At 34.6% G+C, this 17,947-nt stretch overlaps 2 protein-coding genes across 9 annotated transcripts in view; both read left to right on the forward strand.

Annotated features, from left to right (window-relative positions):
- The window catches only part of LOC116302842 (immunoglobulin superfamily member 10), a 50,772-nt gene that overhangs the window by 23,521 nt on the left and 9,304 nt on the right, over nucleotides 1-17,947 (forward strand). The window contains exons 3-9 of one of the 6 annotated variants that reach the window (XM_089030473.1): nucleotides 200-562; nucleotides 1,146-1,397; nucleotides 1,992-2,255; nucleotides 2,600-2,851; nucleotides 3,359-3,394; nucleotides 3,862-3,990; nucleotides 4,361-5,510. In XM_089030473.1, coding sequence (XP_088886599.1) covers nucleotides 200-562; nucleotides 1,146-1,397; nucleotides 1,992-2,255; nucleotides 2,600-2,851; nucleotides 3,359-3,394; nucleotides 3,862-3,990; nucleotides 4,361-4,578 — 1,514 coding nt within the window. In that variant the 3' untranslated portion in view covers nucleotides 4,579-5,510. Of the gene's footprint in view, nucleotides 1-199; nucleotides 563-1,145; nucleotides 1,398-1,991; nucleotides 2,256-2,599; nucleotides 2,852-3,358; nucleotides 3,395-3,861; nucleotides 3,991-4,360; nucleotides 5,511-16,582; nucleotides 16,684-17,947 lie in introns of those variants that run through there. The other 5 variants (XM_089030490.1, XM_089030478.1, XM_089030484.1 and 2 more) reach the window with 5 other exon arrangements.
- Nucleotides 6,569-12,951, forward strand: LOC148913479 (neural cell adhesion molecule 2-like). Of its 3 annotated transcripts, none has more exons than XM_089030513.1 (7): nucleotides 6,569-6,698; nucleotides 8,618-8,995; nucleotides 9,482-9,742; nucleotides 9,955-10,080; nucleotides 10,601-10,640; nucleotides 11,155-11,209; nucleotides 12,098-12,285. In XM_089030513.1, the coding sequence occupies exons 1-7, from the start codon at nucleotides 6,638-6,640 to the stop codon at nucleotides 12,125-12,127; spliced, it is 951 nt and encodes a 316-aa protein (XP_088886639.1). In that variant the 5' UTR covers nucleotides 6,569-6,637; the 3' UTR covers nucleotides 12,128-12,285. The 3 variants fall into 3 exon arrangements, with proteins under 3 accessions (XP_088886639.1, XP_088886648.1, XP_088886656.1); XM_089030522.1 differs by lacking the exon at nucleotides 12,098-12,285 and adding an exon at nucleotides 12,922-12,951 and having other exon boundaries at nucleotides 6,575-6,698; XM_089030530.1 differs by lacking the exon at nucleotides 12,098-12,285 and adding an exon at nucleotides 12,925-12,951 and having other exon boundaries at nucleotides 6,575-6,698.

Below are 17,947 nucleotides of genomic sequence, written 5' to 3' on the forward strand. Positions count from 1 at the left end.
CGGCCGAAAGTTGCTTAAAACGTATATTTATAGCAGCGTTAGCCTTTTTCTTAAGCAACTTTTAGTCGAATAAAATATGATCAAATTTTGGACGTATTTCGTGCAAGTGCCACTTTAATTTGGATACCATTGTCCTTTAAATGTTGCGTCCGTAATAGGCCGGTTGTTTCATGATAACTAATCTTGTATTCTTTTCCAGTTGGAATTTCATGGCTTGCTGTACCAGATGAACACACCAACGTCGAACAAGGACGTCCTATTTTCCTGTGCTGGTATTACAAAATGGACGACAACGAATCATTTTTGTCCTCCGAGATTGAATTTTTTGTAGACACTAAACCATACCCCACTACCATGGCTTCAAGACATATGGGAGAAAATACGTATCATAAACATCAAAGGAATGATCCTTCATTCTCAATTTTTGGTAAATATAACGTTACCCTATCTGTGCGGCACAGTGTTGAGATTGGACATAATATCACCTACTGTTGTGAAATATCGTGGACATCAGTAACTGCAAGAGTAAAAGAAAGAAAGTGTTCTAAAATATTCGTTTATGGTAAATATTATTACAGTTGCAGTTGCATAATTATTTTTTAAATAATTTGATAAACGTTTATACGTACATTTCCTATAGGTCCAAGTCCCTTGTCTTTTCCAGATGGTTATTATGATTTCTTTGTTTTGATTTCTGACTTTAATTTAATTCAATTTATATATATACATATATATAAATTTTTATATATATATATATATATATATACCCTCGATTGCAGAAACGTTGTAGTATACATTTATACAAATACCTAATTTATTCAGTATATTTAATGATATGCAAAACAGAAAACTCGCTTTATTTATTATTTGTTTATTTATTTATTTATTTGTTTATTTAATCTATCTATCTATCTATCTATCTATGCATTCATTCATTCATTCATTCATTCATTTATTTATTTACTTACTTACTTACTTACTTACTTATTTATTTATTCATTCATTCATTCATCCATTCATTCATTCATTCATCCATCCATTCATTCATTCATTCATTCATTTATTTATTTATTTATTTATTTATTTATTTATTTATTTATTTATTCATTCATTTATTTATTTATTTATTTATTTATTTATTTAAGCCGAGCCACGGATTCCCTATCACACTCCACAACTGTCCTGTAAGCAAGGCGATTCCATCAAACTACGATGTAATACAACAGGGATCCCATCACCACATGTTGAGTGGATCCACGATGATACCCTTCAACGGATTGGCAGCTCTTCAGATATTTCATTGAACATAACTGGCAGAAGATCAGGAGGGCAATATTGCTGTGATGCAGATAATGGATTCGGTAGAGATACAGCCTGCACAGCAGTAAATGTCACAGGTATGTATAGAATTACTTGTAGAATTTTGCATGACGCATTGTAACAAACGATGTAACAAATGTATAACATCATCACCTCATGAAGGCTGTGAATAATTGTATTGAAAAAGTGTCACTCAAATATCGAGCTTCAGCACAACTCTACATCTCTGCAATAAGAGTACTATGCTCAAATAAACTCGACTAGCTTGGCTGAGCATTTAAGACTGATGTAGATGACTAAGGTACAAATCAAAATTAATGTTCTATTGTCTTTTTTTCAACAATATAACCTGTTCTAATGGAATGATTCTTACCCAAGTACGTAAAATATACAGTAAATAACAGGTTACTTGAACTGGGTCATGGGTTGTAACCAGATGCAAGAAAGGATGCCATACTATCCGATAGTGTTGAAAACATGCTAAAAAAGATGTTGGTAAAACATGACTGGGATTGAAAAATATATATATATATATATATATTTTTTAACTCAGTTCACCTCGTTAACGCGGTTGCTAAAATAAAAGTCCTTTAATGTGAAAATTTAATATATCACAAGGCTAATCACTGGCTGGTTGTTTGACTTCACAGCTCTTTTACTTTTGCTTTCAGAATATGAGCCAGAAAATACAAAACTGTTGTTAAAACACATGATTATACTTGATAATATGATTCGTATAAAATGCGAAGCTGTTGCCTCCCCTCCTGCAAACCGTTTTATAATGACAATTGATGATAAAGGGTACAATTCGAGTAATGGTGTAATCGAAGTACCAGCTGCAAGAAAAGATAAAATATACCACATAAATGTGAGTTGCATTCCACGCAATAAATATGGACATGGACCAATGAAGAAAGATGTTTTTCGAGTGTACGGTAAGAGAACAGAAGAAAATGGACATTTTTATGACAATTAAAAAGAAGAAGAAAAAAATCTAAAATCATACATATATTTTGTGTGTTCATTGCTTGCTGAATGCAACGAGTTTGCTTTCATTCTAGCTCCCTCTGAGATTTATCCTCATTTAAGGTAACGTACGAAAAGACAACCCCTTCGCTGAAAAAATAGCAATAAGTGTATAAGACACAAAGAAACAAAAACAAAAACGCACACACCACACACACACAAACAAAAAAATAGATAAACAAACAAACAAACAAAAAAGCAAAGCACCGTAAATAAAATGAAGTCCTCTTTTTGTTTTGTTTTTGCGAGCCAGCTCCTCCAACCTTCATAACTCCACTACCCACGTTTTACAACATGACTATCAGCGGCATAACTATGAAATGCGAAACAAAAGGAATCCCAACTCCAACTATTACATGGATCAGTGGGGATTCAGGAGATATCGTAAGCACTGGAAAATATTACAACGTCTCGTATGTAAAGTGTGCTACAAAAACGATGACGTTTTTCTGCAACGCAAAGAACGAAATTGGGAACATCAGTAGCCCAGAAATACGTGTTAATGGTAAGGAATTATTTATAAGATATACAACTAATGTCTTTTTATTTATTTAACTCATCCCAAGATTAATAGCATGTGTGCTGTAAGCAAAATATAGGTTTCAGGACTTCACCGAGTCTTTGTTTTTATTTATTACGCCCATTCAGCCATCCACACATGCCTTGATGGATCCTTTCATCCTGACCCATCTGATACATCTTATCATCTTTCTTTCTTTTTCTTTCTCGTTTTGCTATTTTTCTCCAATATATTTAACAGTTGTGATTATTGAATATTTACCGAGCTGTGATAATCACCATAACCACTGAATCTGAGGAGGATAAATGTTTTAGCATAATTTTACACTTGAATATCAGAGGAAGACGAAATCCAGAATTGAAATAAACAAAAAACTCAAAAAAAAAAAAAAAAAAAAAAAAAAAAAAAACTCCTACATAAAATAAACTGCCCACCCCCCCTCCCCCCTCAAAATCTAATGGTCCGTACCTTATTCGGTTCAATTTCTTTCAGTGATGACCAAGCACAACTGCAGTACAGTTGGCAAAGGTATGTATACCACATTCATTTGACTTCTAAAGACTCGATGGCTTTTGATCGTAATTGTACAGGTTGATTAAAGAAGCAAAGACCTTTTCTGATACCAAATGTTCCATCTTTAATAAGCCAATATTTCGGCTTGCAGCTCGAGGATGCGCAAGCTAAGGGAGGGGAATAAAAATGTAACTTGCATTTGAGCTTTTATGTCCTTAAAGAAATACGTTATAATAGAATGGAGAAAAACAAAAAGCTACCGCCCTCCCCCTGTCCGAACTAATTTTTTTTCTATATTTCGGCAACTTAAAGTTTTTCGTTCCAAGGCTTAAAAAGGGGATTTCCCTCTTTATCAGCTCTTGACAGTTTGATGCAAAGGATGTACTGCATACTGAAAATACAACTTTGGCACAGGAAACATGTCTGTTTTGCTAAATAAATAATTTGTTTGTCAATACAGAGTTAACTTTATCTCTCTCCAGGTTTAGATGAAACTACTCCAACGGCTTTAAAATTAGCGATGATCACTTCGATAGCCTGCGCATGCTTTGTCGTTGTGGGAATAGTCGTTGTTGCCGTACGTTTCTGGAGGCGGATAAAAGCTTCAAAAGGTACACAGCTGAGTTGTTAATGAGATAAATCATGAAGTTTATAAAAAAATAAATAAAACAAAAAATCAAAGTTTCTCTGCGCAGCATCACCGTCTTTCCAGAATTAACAGTACTGAAAGATTGGTATAATTATATATATACATTTATTGAAAGTCTTTCCTACTTTTCTCTTGTCAGTTTTCTTATTTCATCGTGTGGCTAAGTCCAGGTTTGCAGATGCTGATGTTGTCATTGTTGTCGTTATAGTATATAATTGCTGCCAGTGCTGTTAATTCTTGCTCTTTATTTGTTGTTGTTGCTGTCGTGGACTTGTTTGTTTTATTATTCCAAATAAAATTAATCTAAAATAAACGTGTTTCTTTTCTCACAGTGAAAAATATGGACGAGAATATATACCAAGACCCAATAGATGCTGTTGATCTGGAACGAGAAGGATCGTTGTCCCTTGCAAGAACCACATCTACCAATGATGATTATGCAACAGTTGAAGAATGTGGTGTTCCCAAATCATTGAGTCATGTTGAAACCAACGTGCACTCTACAGGAGAAGAACCACTGTATGAGCGATTGGTGCTTCCTGGGATATGACATTACCGATACAGGATGGCAAGGAATAGGCCCCTTGCCATATCACGTAATCTAACCCTACCCATAATAAATCTTGAACATGTGTCAAATTCACTAGAACACGGCCAGAAAGGAAAAGAGCTCTTACATATCAGGGAAAAGGCGAAGTTTCAGCGCATAACTTTCGACATGGGAAAAATGATATTAAATATAAATTTAAACACCACGTACATAAAGATTTGCATGGGAAATTCTGGTGGTTGGCAAGAAATTACATTCGATTTTATGTTTGAAACTATTCATCGTATAGTCAATGAATCCTTTTCAAAAACACACCCAAACACACCACACACAAAACAAACTTGGATGCAAAGCTAATACTAAAATAAAAGCAAAATTTCACTTTTACTCTATCGCACTTGTAGCATTTCTTTGGTATTTCGAATTCTATTCCGGCTATAGCCTCGAATTAAAGACAATTTTGAGGAAGGTCCCTATCATGCGCTGAAACTCCACCTTACTATTATCGAGGCGCCCTTTTTGTTTTTGGTGATCATTTTGCCACAGCTGCTCGTTTGGTTGTAGTTTTATGAAAAGCGTAGTAAAATGAACTTATTTACACTAATATTGCAAAACGCCAGGTGCATTTTATGTATATCAAATAACTAGAGTTTACTACGGATTTCATTGAAGTGTGGCACGCATTAAAAAAATCGTCTGCGAATTTGCGAGACGCTTGTGACTCCACCCACTTGGAGGTGTGATTTTGTTTGCATATTGTTATTATTATTATAATTATTATTACAATTATGCTAAATTCTTCTATAAATATCGGGTTAGTTTCAGATAGTTAGTTAGAGAGAAGAGAAAGAGAGATAGATTCGTTAGTCGTGAAAAAGTCTTGTAACTACTAGTACTTGTGAGCGTCAATAAAAATCCCGTGGAAACTCTAACCATAGTCTCCCCGACTTCACGACAATGGCGTGTGGTGCGTTCAAAGCCATCAGAGTCACTATCACGGTTTTAAAGTTTGCTGGTCATAGAAGGGGTTAATCATCTACGGCCTAGGGGCCGACTAACCTTGCCCTTAAGGTGCGATTTAACGGAGCAATTTTCTCTGCAACTTGTCTTGCAACGAGTACATCGTTGCGATAAACGTTGCATGGCGCATTGCAGCGCTACAAAGCAATTAGAAACTAGTTGCAGCAATTATTGTTTGCGTCTCTGTTGCACCGTGTAAAAACTCATGCAACTTGTGTTGCGAGATAAGTTGCAGAAAAAATTGCTCCGTGTAATCGCGCCTGTAGGCTTCGGCCGAGCTTCCTGATCCTTCTGTAATCAGTTGATAGCGGTGCTTGGGCCGAAATCTCCGCGGTAACTGTAAATGATTCGCACTGTCATACGACGGTTCAGTACTCGATGTCTGGAAGTAAATTATATGGCCCTTTTTTAATAGATCAGAATTAAGTAAAATTATCAAAATCATGTTTCCACAGAAGAGAAACTTTGAAATAGATCCAATTTAATAGGATGCACGTTCCGATTAGTTTTACCAAACGCATCGCACGTGGAAGAATGCGAGTAGTGTGTTAAAAGCCATCATCAGAGCCAAAATCAGGATTCTAAGTTTGCTGGTGGTGATCAAATTTCACCCTAGTGCCATCACAAGAAAAAGAGAGAAAAAACATAAAAGGAAATGAAAAAAGCTTAGTTTCTTATATCCAGTCAGATCTCATAGTGATCCATCGTATACCAGCATTTTCAGTTGTTTGTACCTAACCCGAAAATACGTCACTATCGCCAATATAGAGAGCTTTTCTTCGCGTAGATTTTGTAATAATGGATTTTCGTCTAAATTCCTTCTTTCGTATTTGAATCTTGAGTACGAAGAAACACTTGAGCTGTAATTACAGGGAGGTATCCAATCCAATATATTAAAAAATCCACCCCCTCTCTCCCCTCTCTTCGCTAACTCTATTTCCGGTTATTTGATTGACAGCTTGTAAATCACATACTTGAACCGCGCTGTCATTCGACTGTTGACTGAGGTCACAGAATTTGGTCAAAAGTTACTCCGAAAATGGCGCTAAATACCTACGTTCCCTACCTTTCTGTGCTGTTCATCTTATTCCAAATTACAGGTGAGCTATTAAACATCATAAAGTCTTAAAAAGTTCGCTAAAAACGATTAATTTTGCGACTTTTCAACGAATCAAAGTTAAGGGAACTACGACAATACGAAGTCGAGCAATTATTTGCTTTGTGTAAAAATATTCCGTCATGAATGCCATTGATGCTGAATTCATCTTCTAAGATACAATTATCATACAGCTTATTTAACCTTATTTTCAGAAAAAAGAAGATATAGTTAAGATTTTTGATTATTTTAAATATTATCAATTTGCTTTCATATTGATTATCACTGATCCTGAAAACTTTCACGACTGATGGCTTCCTTTCCTTTCCTCGTTCAGTTACTTTCCATTTAGAAAATATTTATAGTAAGTTGTCTTAGTTCGATGCTGAGTAGTCGATGACAAGTATGTATCGGTTGTGTCGATGTTCCGTGGGGCATTGTTAGTAGCTTACGTCAAGAAGGAAGTCAAATGGATTAAATCAGGGAAAAGTCAGTGACTTGCCAGAAATATTTACTTTTAGTTTTGATTTATTTACTTTTATTAGTTTTATCAGTAATGCAGGAACTGGGGCAAAGTTTGGCTTGAAGATGGAAGGGGGGATGTAAGCATATGATGACCAGCTAAAAGGGGGGGGGAGTAATAGAGTACCGAAGTGATGATGAAACAAAATTGTTTTGAAGACATTTGGGATTTTGTTGACATTATCAGAAACTGCATGTAAAAATATGATATGGTGCCAAATTTCAGAGTGATAGAGTGAGAGATATAGCTAATTTAATACGAAAACATCCCCATACATTTTCTCTTATTTGAGGCTGGATCTAACGTGATTGGATCCAGTCCAAAATAATAGAAAATGTAGTATGGGGCTTTTTGGAGCTTAAAAAGCGAATAAACAGCCTTAAAGTTTGCAGAAATGTAGGCAATGGTGTGTTGTCTTCAAATAAGAACATTAATTGCAAAGTTTGTAATTTGATGACGTCACACTTCGTCACACTCTATTATCTATTTTTAAAGCCCCAAATGTCATGTGAATTTTTGCATGTTGCATTTAATTGCCAGGGCTATTTATATCATTTCCCATAGTAGTTAAGACAAATGTGTAATTAATGAGAAACCATTATTATGCCATTAAATTTAACAACTGTCACATGTATTTTGACCCATGATCAGATGCGACCTGGTGTTTCGGGTATATTAAGTATCAAAAGCATCTTTAAACCCAGTATTTTGTACATGATCCCATTATGATATTCATAGGTATAAAGTATATCAATTTTGGAAATTTTTGGGCATCCAGTATCTCAGATATATAATTGCTGTTCTAAATAACTTTGGGTGTTTAGGATCCTAATCATTCCTAAAATTCTGGGTATATTGGTGTCATAGAGGGGGGGATTAGGAATATTGGTGTCTCAGCAAAAACTTTGGATGTGTCAACATCATAAAGGTCCCATGTTTCACCATATATTTTGATATTTCAAACTTAATATAATAATAATAATTTAATCACTTATTGTGCGCGCATTCCATACAATGATCATGCACGCATTACAATAATGATATATGAAATATATTAATAATAATATAATATAATATATATAACTATATAACTATTTACAAATAAGATGAATAAATATATAATTATGATTACTAAAAAACTATCAAAATGCTAATTTTAAAAAGGTGGGTTTTAAGATGGTGCTTAAACAAACTAACGTCTTTAATGGCGCGAAGGTCTGCAGGAAGTGCATTCCTGAGAATGGGTGCCGCCACAGCAAATGACCTGTCCCCCAATGTTTTCCTGGTCTTGCAATTAAATGGGGCAAGCAATAAACCTTTACTAGATCTTAAGTTATAACTCCAAACTTTATTGGAACAAGACTAACTATACATTCCTGTTTGTCACTGTCAACTTTCAGACTGCTTTCAGTGGTCTCAGGTACAGGAATCCAGCCATGTCATTAGTCCCTATCTTGGTTCAACCACTACATTACCCTGCGATTTCTCACTGTCTGACCTTGAAACCCAACAAATGAAACAATTCCATGTGGTTCTCTGGAGCAGACAGACAAACTCTCCTGCACCTCAAAATTGGCAAGCGCTGGCTACAATCACAAATATAAATAATGTACTTGATTCTTCACCAAAGATCATCTTTTCTGACCAAAATAAATTCAGTATGAGAAACAATTCACTGGTAGTGTTCAATGTTGGTATTGATGATGAGGGTCAGTACCAGTGTGAAGTGAAAAGCAGTTTCTACACAACACCATCTGTGGTTATGCTTAATGTCCAATGTAAGTCATGGAAAGTCTAAATATGAAAATAAATCAAAATTCAAAGAAAAATTAACCCTCACGACAAAGAGAAATCAACTCTCAACTTGTGCTTAGTTCAGGAATAAAATGTGGCATAAGGGTAACACTCCTGCCTTTTGGGTTCTAAAGTCCAATTTCTAGACACTTTGCATCACATATTTTCTGAGTTTTTTGGCCCCCAGCCCCCCGCCCCCCCCCCCCCCCACACTTTAATCTTGGGGTTTTTTTCAGGCTTTCTGGTTTTCCTCCCTCCTCAAAACCTAAGATATGCTAAATTCCAATATAATGGTCTTCTGCAAATAAGCTATGTCATGACTTTGATCAGCTGTTTCAAGGTATTTGATAAATCAAATGAAGATGTGAAAGCTAATAGGTAGGGTTTAGCCATTGAAGTATTGTTCAGTAATTTCCATTCCCTGTAGTTGACCTAATTCTTGAATTGATTCACATTTTAAAATATTTCAGACAAACCTGTAGAGACCCAGTTGTTGGCCTCTAAGACTACTGTTACCATCAATAAAGAAGGCTTTGAACTCAACTGCACAGCTCATGCCAACCCAAAAGCAGGATACAGCTTCTTTCTTAATGGAAAACTCATTCAAAATTCTACATCACACAGATATGTTATTGATAAAGCTAATAAACAGAATTCAGGAGAGTACACTTGCATTCCATGGAATTATTATGGGGATGGCCCAAATGCTACCATTAGCATTAAAGTTGAAGGTGAGTCTACTGCATTTAGTAATTTCAACTTTATTAAGAAATAATTTAAACATTTTGCATTATATCATTTTTATTAATTAGTTTTTTTATAGATAATATTATAACATACAATCCTTTTTTTATAATGATACTAAAAAACACACCTCTTTTATACACCATTTACATATATAATCAACTTCAAATCTTCAACTTTTTTATTTTCTATACTGAAGGCTTAGAAAAGACAAGTGTTGAGCAGTCAATGTCAGATGAGGTTATTGCAGGAATAACTGGAGCTGTAGCTCTTGCTGTTATTATTATTGTGGTCATTTCTATCATATGCAAGAGAATGAGAGATGGTAAATATCTTTTTTATACAGAAGACTCTATTTTATTTATTTATTTATTTATTTTTGTGTGTGTGTGCATATTTTCTTTTTTTGAGAATCTAAGTTAAACATTAATAATAAAAAGGTAAATTATACACCTGGAAAAGATAAAAAACTTAATTACTGTCATTTCAGACGCTAGTCCAATGAAGGACTAGCATCCGAAACGACAGTAATTAAGTTTTTTTATATTTTCACGGTGTATAATTTACCTTTTTATTATTACTGTTTCATTAGAAACACTGACACACCTCACACTAGTTTTTAGCTAGTTATCTCTTCTCAGTTAAACATTGTTGTTTCAATTGAAACAAGCTAAAAAAATTCAGAAGTTGTGGAGATTCTTGAATAGTTTGAAGTCCTGAAATCCCCACCACCTACCCCCGGATTACTTTTCACTCATCTCTTCCCCCTCCATAATGAACTCTTCCAAACATACATAACAAAATTAATCACTGACAAAGGGTATATTTTATATGTATATACTTAGATAAGAAGCCTGAGCCTGCAAAATCAACTGCTTCACTAAGGTAATAGTATCTTGATATATTAGTAAACTGTAAAGTATTAGTTGTATTGAGTAGTATATGATTTATTTTTTCTTGGTGTAATCATGATGATGATGATAATGGAGATTCAGATTGATGTTAATGATAATGTTTTTTGTTTGATTTTGGTTTATTTTTTCTTACACATTTAAAATTAGTATATGTAATAGGACTTCATGCTGTCCAATTAAGAAATAATTGGACGAGGAAAATTCCGAGGACTTTCAAAATTGGATGAGGCCATAGGCAGAGTCCAATTTGGCAGTCAGAGGAATTTTTCGAGTCTAATTATTTCTTGATTGGGGAGCACGAAATCCCATTACCTATTAATAATTATATAGCTGCCTAATTCATCCCATATCAACAAGACCTGTCCAATTAAGAAAATAATAATTGGGCAGTTACCTATATGGGATTAATGAGAAACTGTATAATTATTATAATAATATATATTTTTAGATGAGATTAATTTAATAATCATCAATTTTCCTATCAGTCCAAGTGATGCAACAGAGGCTCACATTGGTCCTGGAATATATGGTAGCGAATATGTGAGTAGTTAACAATTGTACTCTTTTTCTAGAATATTATGTACATTTAATATATTATACACTCATCTGTAAACTAAGCTATTGCTCTATTCACTAAGAAAAGACAGGAAAATGATTAAGAAAACATGGAATGAAGGAAAAGAAAGCAAGAAAAAAAAAAAAAAAAAAAAAAAAAAAAATAAAAAAAAAAAAAAAAAAAAAAAAAAAAAAAAGGAAAAAAAATTAAATGAAAAAGATCAAAAGAAAAGAAAAATTATATATTTAACACTAACACTGTTAGATACGTCAAGTGTAGATAAAGACAGTTTTAGCTCTTCCTTTAGTTCATGTGGTAGGTTGGTTTTAATTTTTATAGGGGTATATAGCTAAAAAAGTAAAGCTTAAGTTATTCAAAGCTTTCTTCTTCATAATACTTTATTTAGGAGCCACTATGGCAAGTCATACAGTCATACATGTATTTTCCTTTTTATAAATGTGATTTTATTACATATGTGATGAGTTTATTATTAAATAATATTGGTTACGTAATGCATTGATTCTGTTTTTTGAGTCTTCAGAAAAATTAACTTATATATTGTGTCTTCATTCTTTATTAAACTTCCATGTAGATAAATCAAGGAAACTTATTAAACATGAACTTCTTCTGGAGTCGGGAGAATCAAAACAAATGAATGAAATTGTCAGTGAAAATATTTTACATGACCATCCAAAAGGAAACAAAATAAATACTATAACTAATCTAAAGGATATCTGTGCTCAAGAGCCGATTAAACGACATGTGTGTAAATCTAGAAAGTTTTGTTACGCTTGACAACATTAATATTGTAAACATATATCAATAACTTAAGTCTCTGATTTCTTTTTTTTTTCTTCTTCTTCTTCTTCTAGGATAATCTCCACAATAGCTCAACATCATAGTATACTTCAATAATAAATGTTATAATTAGGTTAAATTTAAGTTTAGATTGGGATACTTTTAGTTCAGGCAGGTCCAAATGAGCTTTTAAAGTTGCCAAATTATAATCTGCATTATCAAATGAATATAAATTGCAAAAAAAAAAATCACTTGCATAACTGCCAGTTTTCCTCTTTTGTATACCACTTACACATGTGTAAAAGGTGCAATGTTGATACATTAACATTTCATTGAAGTGATACTTTAAACTACAATGGTTAATAATCATATTTGGTCACTTACAGTACCACTCACTATATAGAACTACATTTTGGGATGATTTGTTAATGCCTAATGGGAGACATACTTCCCTCTCGTTCATCACACTGTAGTAGAGTGCAATTATTATACGACTTTTACATCATTTTACCATATATTGTCAAAGTAGAGTGCAAATACCCAGCCGTATTACACCTTTTGACAGCACTACATTTGCTTCCTTAAAATTTTTTTCTTAAAAAAGCATTTACTCTTCTCTATTTATTTGTAATAAAATCTTGAAGAAAACTTTGTTGTATAATAAATAGCTCGTAAGATTTTTTTTTTGTGTAATACAGGTGTATATTTTGCAAGTTGCGAATGTAATGTAACATCTTTATAAGATCTATGTACTAAAATCAACTTCTAATTAGCACTCATTCATAAAGAGACTGTAGTATGGGTTTAGTTAGTACAATACTATATTCTCATGGTTTTTTTGATTAATCCATATGACATGTCTAACAAACCACTTTTCTATACTGTTATGTTTCCTTAGCAGTTCTGTGACTGAAGTAAATGATGAGGTAGATTACGAGTTAGATCAGCTATCAGAAGAAGAGAAAGAAACAGATGATCCTGAGTTTGACAGTAAAAAAGTAGGGAATAAGAAGCCAGGGCGAAAGTCAGTGTGGTCTGCTGCCTCTATGGATGACCTCATTGATATCATCGTCAACAATGAGAACTACAAGAGGAACCTCATCTTTGTCAATGTAAAAAACCAGAAGAATAGCAAAGTATATGAGGCAGTCCTGAGGGAGCTGAAGAGGAGAGCTTTGGAGTGAGATGAAAACATTTCCTTTAACATCACTCAAATAAGAAACAAATTTAAGAAATGTATTGCTGAGTGCAAGAAGGCTGCACTCACAATTAAAACAGCCACAGGAGTCAAGCGATTTGCTGATTCCAAAGGTTATGGTAAGTGGTTTGACCAGCTCTGCCCGATTGTGAGGTCTAGGGACTCATGCCAGCCGGAAATGGCCAGGGAACCATCAGCTACAATTGAGAGCGAATCTGAAGAACAAAATGGAACCAAGCAATTTATTCCAGTAAAGTCAGGTAGGAAGAGGAAGGCAACAGCAGAAGATACCAACCAACAAGTGCTAAGCATGATAAAGGAGGTCATTACCAATGATCCAACAAAACATTTGTTGGACTTTATGAAAGATGAAATGGAAAGGCAGCGCCAACATGAAGCACAGCTCTTTAGTATGTTGTCCCAAAGTTCGATGTTCAATCCAGGGGCTTCAAGTTACCACCAGCAGCAGCCAAGACCATCCTTTATACAAGAAATGCAAGGATGTCCAAGTGTGCCATTCCGTTCCTTGCCCCCAAATCCACAGCAGGCTACCAGCACGTTTAATAAATATCCACCTTCAACATCTGGTTTGTAAGATTAATGGCTGACTTCAAAGATTCCTTTATTATTTTGTCAAAATATATTTCTTAAGGAGGAATTCAAATATTTAAGTAGACATTTAAGTATAAAATTTATTCGAGAAAATTTTTTCTTCTAATAGTTGCACTTAAGGACAGTATAATGATGTAGTAATATTATTTTACTTTGAAAGTACAATGAATATATTTTGCAACATGCTTATACTTTTTACAGTAACTCTATTTGTATTGCAAAGTAAACCAATTTAGCCACCTCCTTATAAAGCACAAGACAGCAGTAGGTCAAATTGCATACAAATCATAATATATTTATTTAAAAAATATTTATAAGGCATATTTATTGCAAAAACAAATGTATTTATCTATTTATACAAAAAAAATGTTTCATTATAAAACTTGTGATGTATTTATCATGTATCTTTTATATGGTTGGGTAATTCTTAGAGGGTGGGCTAATAAGAAAAAATAGGGACTAAAAAAGGAAAAAAATATGAATACATATTTGATTAATAAAGATTGAACAATTAAGTTAGCAAAATGAAGTTCAATACAAGAAAACCACAATGTTTTGGTGTCATAGCTATGCCATTGTCAAGTGACAGAATAACATAAATGTAAAGAGTTTATATCTTTAAGATGTGATAAATGACAAAGATACATATTCAAAAGGGATACATATTCAAAAGGAAATCATTGAGGCCAGCTACAGGCCTGTACACACTTGGACCTTATAACTTAGTACAACAATGTTCTATGAAATCAAAGAGCTCCCTTGTAAGAAAAACCCATTCACAAAAATGGTCCATCAACAAACATTTCCAGTTGTTTTTTCTTGCCAAAGTTTTTGGCACAGGACATTCCTGACCTTGTTTGCCTCTGCAGGTGAGTCCCTAACTTTCTGGCATTCTCTCATCTGCAGTAGCTGCCTGACTTCCTGGCGGTCTCTTCTACCTTGGGTTTGTGGATCGACAGTAATATCTAATTTCTTAGATAGACTATCCCCCTTCTCGATGCATACATTGTGCAAAACCATGCACGCGAGGGTAGTCATTCTCAATTCCTCTCTACTGCTCTCACATTTTCTCAATAATGCGTGCCATCGCCCTTTTAGTTGCCCATATGCTCCTTCTGTAACCATCCGGGCTCTGCTTAACCTATGTTATCATGATAATGATTAAATAAACTTTATTTTATGATGGATTTCATTGAATATTATTATGGTTGAGACGGCCTTTATTTATAATAATCATTATAACCTTTAATTATTGATTGATTTATCATTTCTCTGATGTTGAAACAAAATACAACAAATATCAATATCCCATGGTCAATATCCCATGAGGGTGAGAGGTATAATTGTTGTCTTAGAAAAAACCTAGTAGCTGGTCCAAATAAAAAAGTCAAAACATGTTGAAATTCCTGTGAAATATTTATTTTTGGTTCTCAAAACTGGCACTTTTTGCTAACAGAGGTCTATTAATATAATAATAGACCCCTAGTAATTCAGCCAATCAGAGGGCTGCATTGCAGTGATATAACATAAAATAAACATAAATATCCAACCCTTGGGAAAAAAGTAAATAGTTTTTTAGCCAATCAGAGCATATGTTAGAATGAAGTTGTATTCATATAAAATTAAAAACTGCATAGTACCTGTAATTGAAATACCTTTGCTGTGGTGTTAACGTTGCTTGGGTGTATGGTTTCATAAGCCAGGTACATAGAGGGAATGCCGAATCACCAATAATGAGTGGAGGTATTTTAATCTCACTTTCTTTCTTGCCAATTTGGGGAATGTACTCTCCTGACTGAATCTTCTCCCATATATTAGTAGATTGAAATATCACTGCATCATGTGAGTTGCCAGGAAATCCACAGGAGCCCCACACAAACCGATAGTTTGAGTCTACCATCCCCATCAGCACTATTGAATAAAAATTTTTGAAGTTGTGGTACTCTTTGCAGGACTCCAGGCCTCCTGGTGGGCACTTGATCGGGATGTGACAGCCATCAATTGCTGCCCAGCAACAGGGGAATTGCCACATTGTTTCCATGTCGATCATCTTTGTTTTAAAGTCTTCATCTGACTTCGGCATGTGCTTTGTTATACTTGAGTCCCACATTTCTTCTACGATCACCGCCGTAACTTCCTGTACTATGCTACAGACCGTCGAAACGCCCAAACCAACCATTTCTGCGATAGTATAGTAATAATCGCCTCTGCCAAGCCTATACAAACATATGGCGAGTCTCAACTCGGGGCTTACAGGGTCTTCTGCTTTCGTTTCTTTGACAAGGCGATGATGGATTTTTCCAAGAATGAATTGGAATGTCTCTCGAGAAACCCGGAATGTTTTTTTGAATCTTCTGTTGGTGTACTGAGTCCAAACCGTCTCCCACCACCCGGCATTTCTTGAGAGGCGGCGACACGATCTCGCAACGGTCCCCGAAGTGTAAACACCATTTTGTAAGGAAAGAAGCAACAGCATTACAGCGAAACTGACTATATGTCTTCTTCTGCTAACAAGTAACAGCATAGACTGCATGATGTTTTGCCTTCTTGCCCTTGCATGTCGAATAGCACGGAGAAAAAGTAGTCTTTTTTGATCGTCCGCCATGTTTGTTTTGATTTGAATTGTTTCAATTTAACGTAATTCCGCTGGCTGATTTTACCGCTTACTCATGCTCAGAGTTTTTGGCTCAACGCATTAGGTGCGATATTAGGTTCGGCACATGAAAAGCGCGACGTATGAATCGGGCCTTACAGAGCATTAATAGTGGAGTTCAAAACATCTACACAGGATCTTCATCACCCAAGCTTTACAAGCTTTTACCAAGATTGTCGTCCAAGAAACAGATATGAGTAAGTGTATACAAAATGAAGCATTTGTATCTTGTGCCTAGTTTGTTGGTAGCTTGTAACTGACAACTTTTTGGTTCGTATATATCTCGGAATTATGTGCCAGCTTTTCGGCCTTCGATCAGCTATTGTTGCTTGAGTGTTTCTGTACTGAAGACACTGTAAACGGACAGTAGTTCAATAGAGTCAATTTCACTTCGTGATTAAAACTGTGAATTGAATGGATAGAACTGTGGTGTAATAATGCTAGATGTGTTGATCATCACAGTGAATAAGCGATCTAAGCGAACGCTGTAAAAAAATACCCGAAAAAATGATTTCAGGAGCGACTCTCTACCAACTGAGCTATAAAGCCAATCTTGTTGATACGGTCATTTATGTTGGGTTCATCAGGTCTTTCGTAACAGCGTTCGCTTAGATCGCTTATTCACTGTGATGACCAACATTCTAACGTGATTAAAACTGTTATAGACTCAGTACCTAAGGTATTCTATCGGTGTTCTAGACTTCCAAACTCAGTACCCTTAAAATTGTCACCAGTATAGCCGAGTTTACTTAATATTCTAGACAATCATTGAGATAGTCTTTAGACTTTTAGACAGGGGAGAAAGCGTTGCGTGACGACACTGAAAGCGCCTGTGGGGGAAACTACACGGAAATAGGCTCATGAAGACAGCACAGGGTACCCAGGCTATCCACTTTGGGTTACAACAAAATAGTTCATGTCAACCATTATTATTATAGTACTTTGGGTTACAACCACCATATATTAATATTAGTTATTACAAACAATTTACTTGGGATTGTAGCAACCAAAAAATATTGGTTATCATAACCAACATTTTTAAAGCCTCAAGGCATATACATGAGACAACCAGTTTTTTAGGTCGGTTACTTTAACCAATTTAACCAGTTATATTATGGTTAAAATTTCCTTGCTAAAATCTAGCTACGATTTTAAGATTAGTGAAAACAATAAGGAGAGCGAACATTCAATTTCAACATTTTGTGAAAATTTCAAAAAAAAGACTTTCATTTTCACTTTCGACAGTTGAATACAGTATATGAATATATTTGCTATGTGGTGTTGTTTGTTTTTTATTGTTTTTTTAGCTTCGATAATTTTTAAATATGTGAAATATTTTTCTTGAAGCAATTTTTCTCGGAAAGAAATTTCGAGATCCAGGTGGGATTCGAACTCTTGACCTTCTGTTTGATAGTCAGAAGCTTAACCAACTGAGCTAATCAGTGGACTATCTTTAACAAT

This window comes from Actinia tenebrosa, unplaced genomic scaffold, assembly GCF_029948245.1.
Source record: "Actinia tenebrosa isolate PJP-AT-01 unplaced genomic scaffold, QUT_ActTen_1.0 PGA_scaffold0__85_contigs__length_37466705, whole genome shotgun sequence".
Lineage (NCBI taxonomy): Eukaryota > Metazoa > Cnidaria > Anthozoa > Actiniaria > Actiniidae > Actinia > Actinia tenebrosa.

Excerpts from the sequence above, each read along its gene's own strand:
- LOC148913479 (XM_089030513.1), top strand. The coding sequence starts at position 6,638 with ATGGCGCTAAATACCTACGTTCCCTACCTTTCTGTGCTGTTCATCTTA. Across the intron at positions 8,996-9,481 it reads GGTTATGCTTAATGTCCAAT|ACAAACCTGTAGAGACCCAG; the intron begins GTAAGTCATGGA and ends AAAATATTTCAG. Across the intron at positions 11,210-12,097 it reads GAATATATGGTAGCGAATAT|GATAATCTCCACAATAGCTC; the intron begins GTGAGTAGTTAA and ends TTCTTCTTCTAG.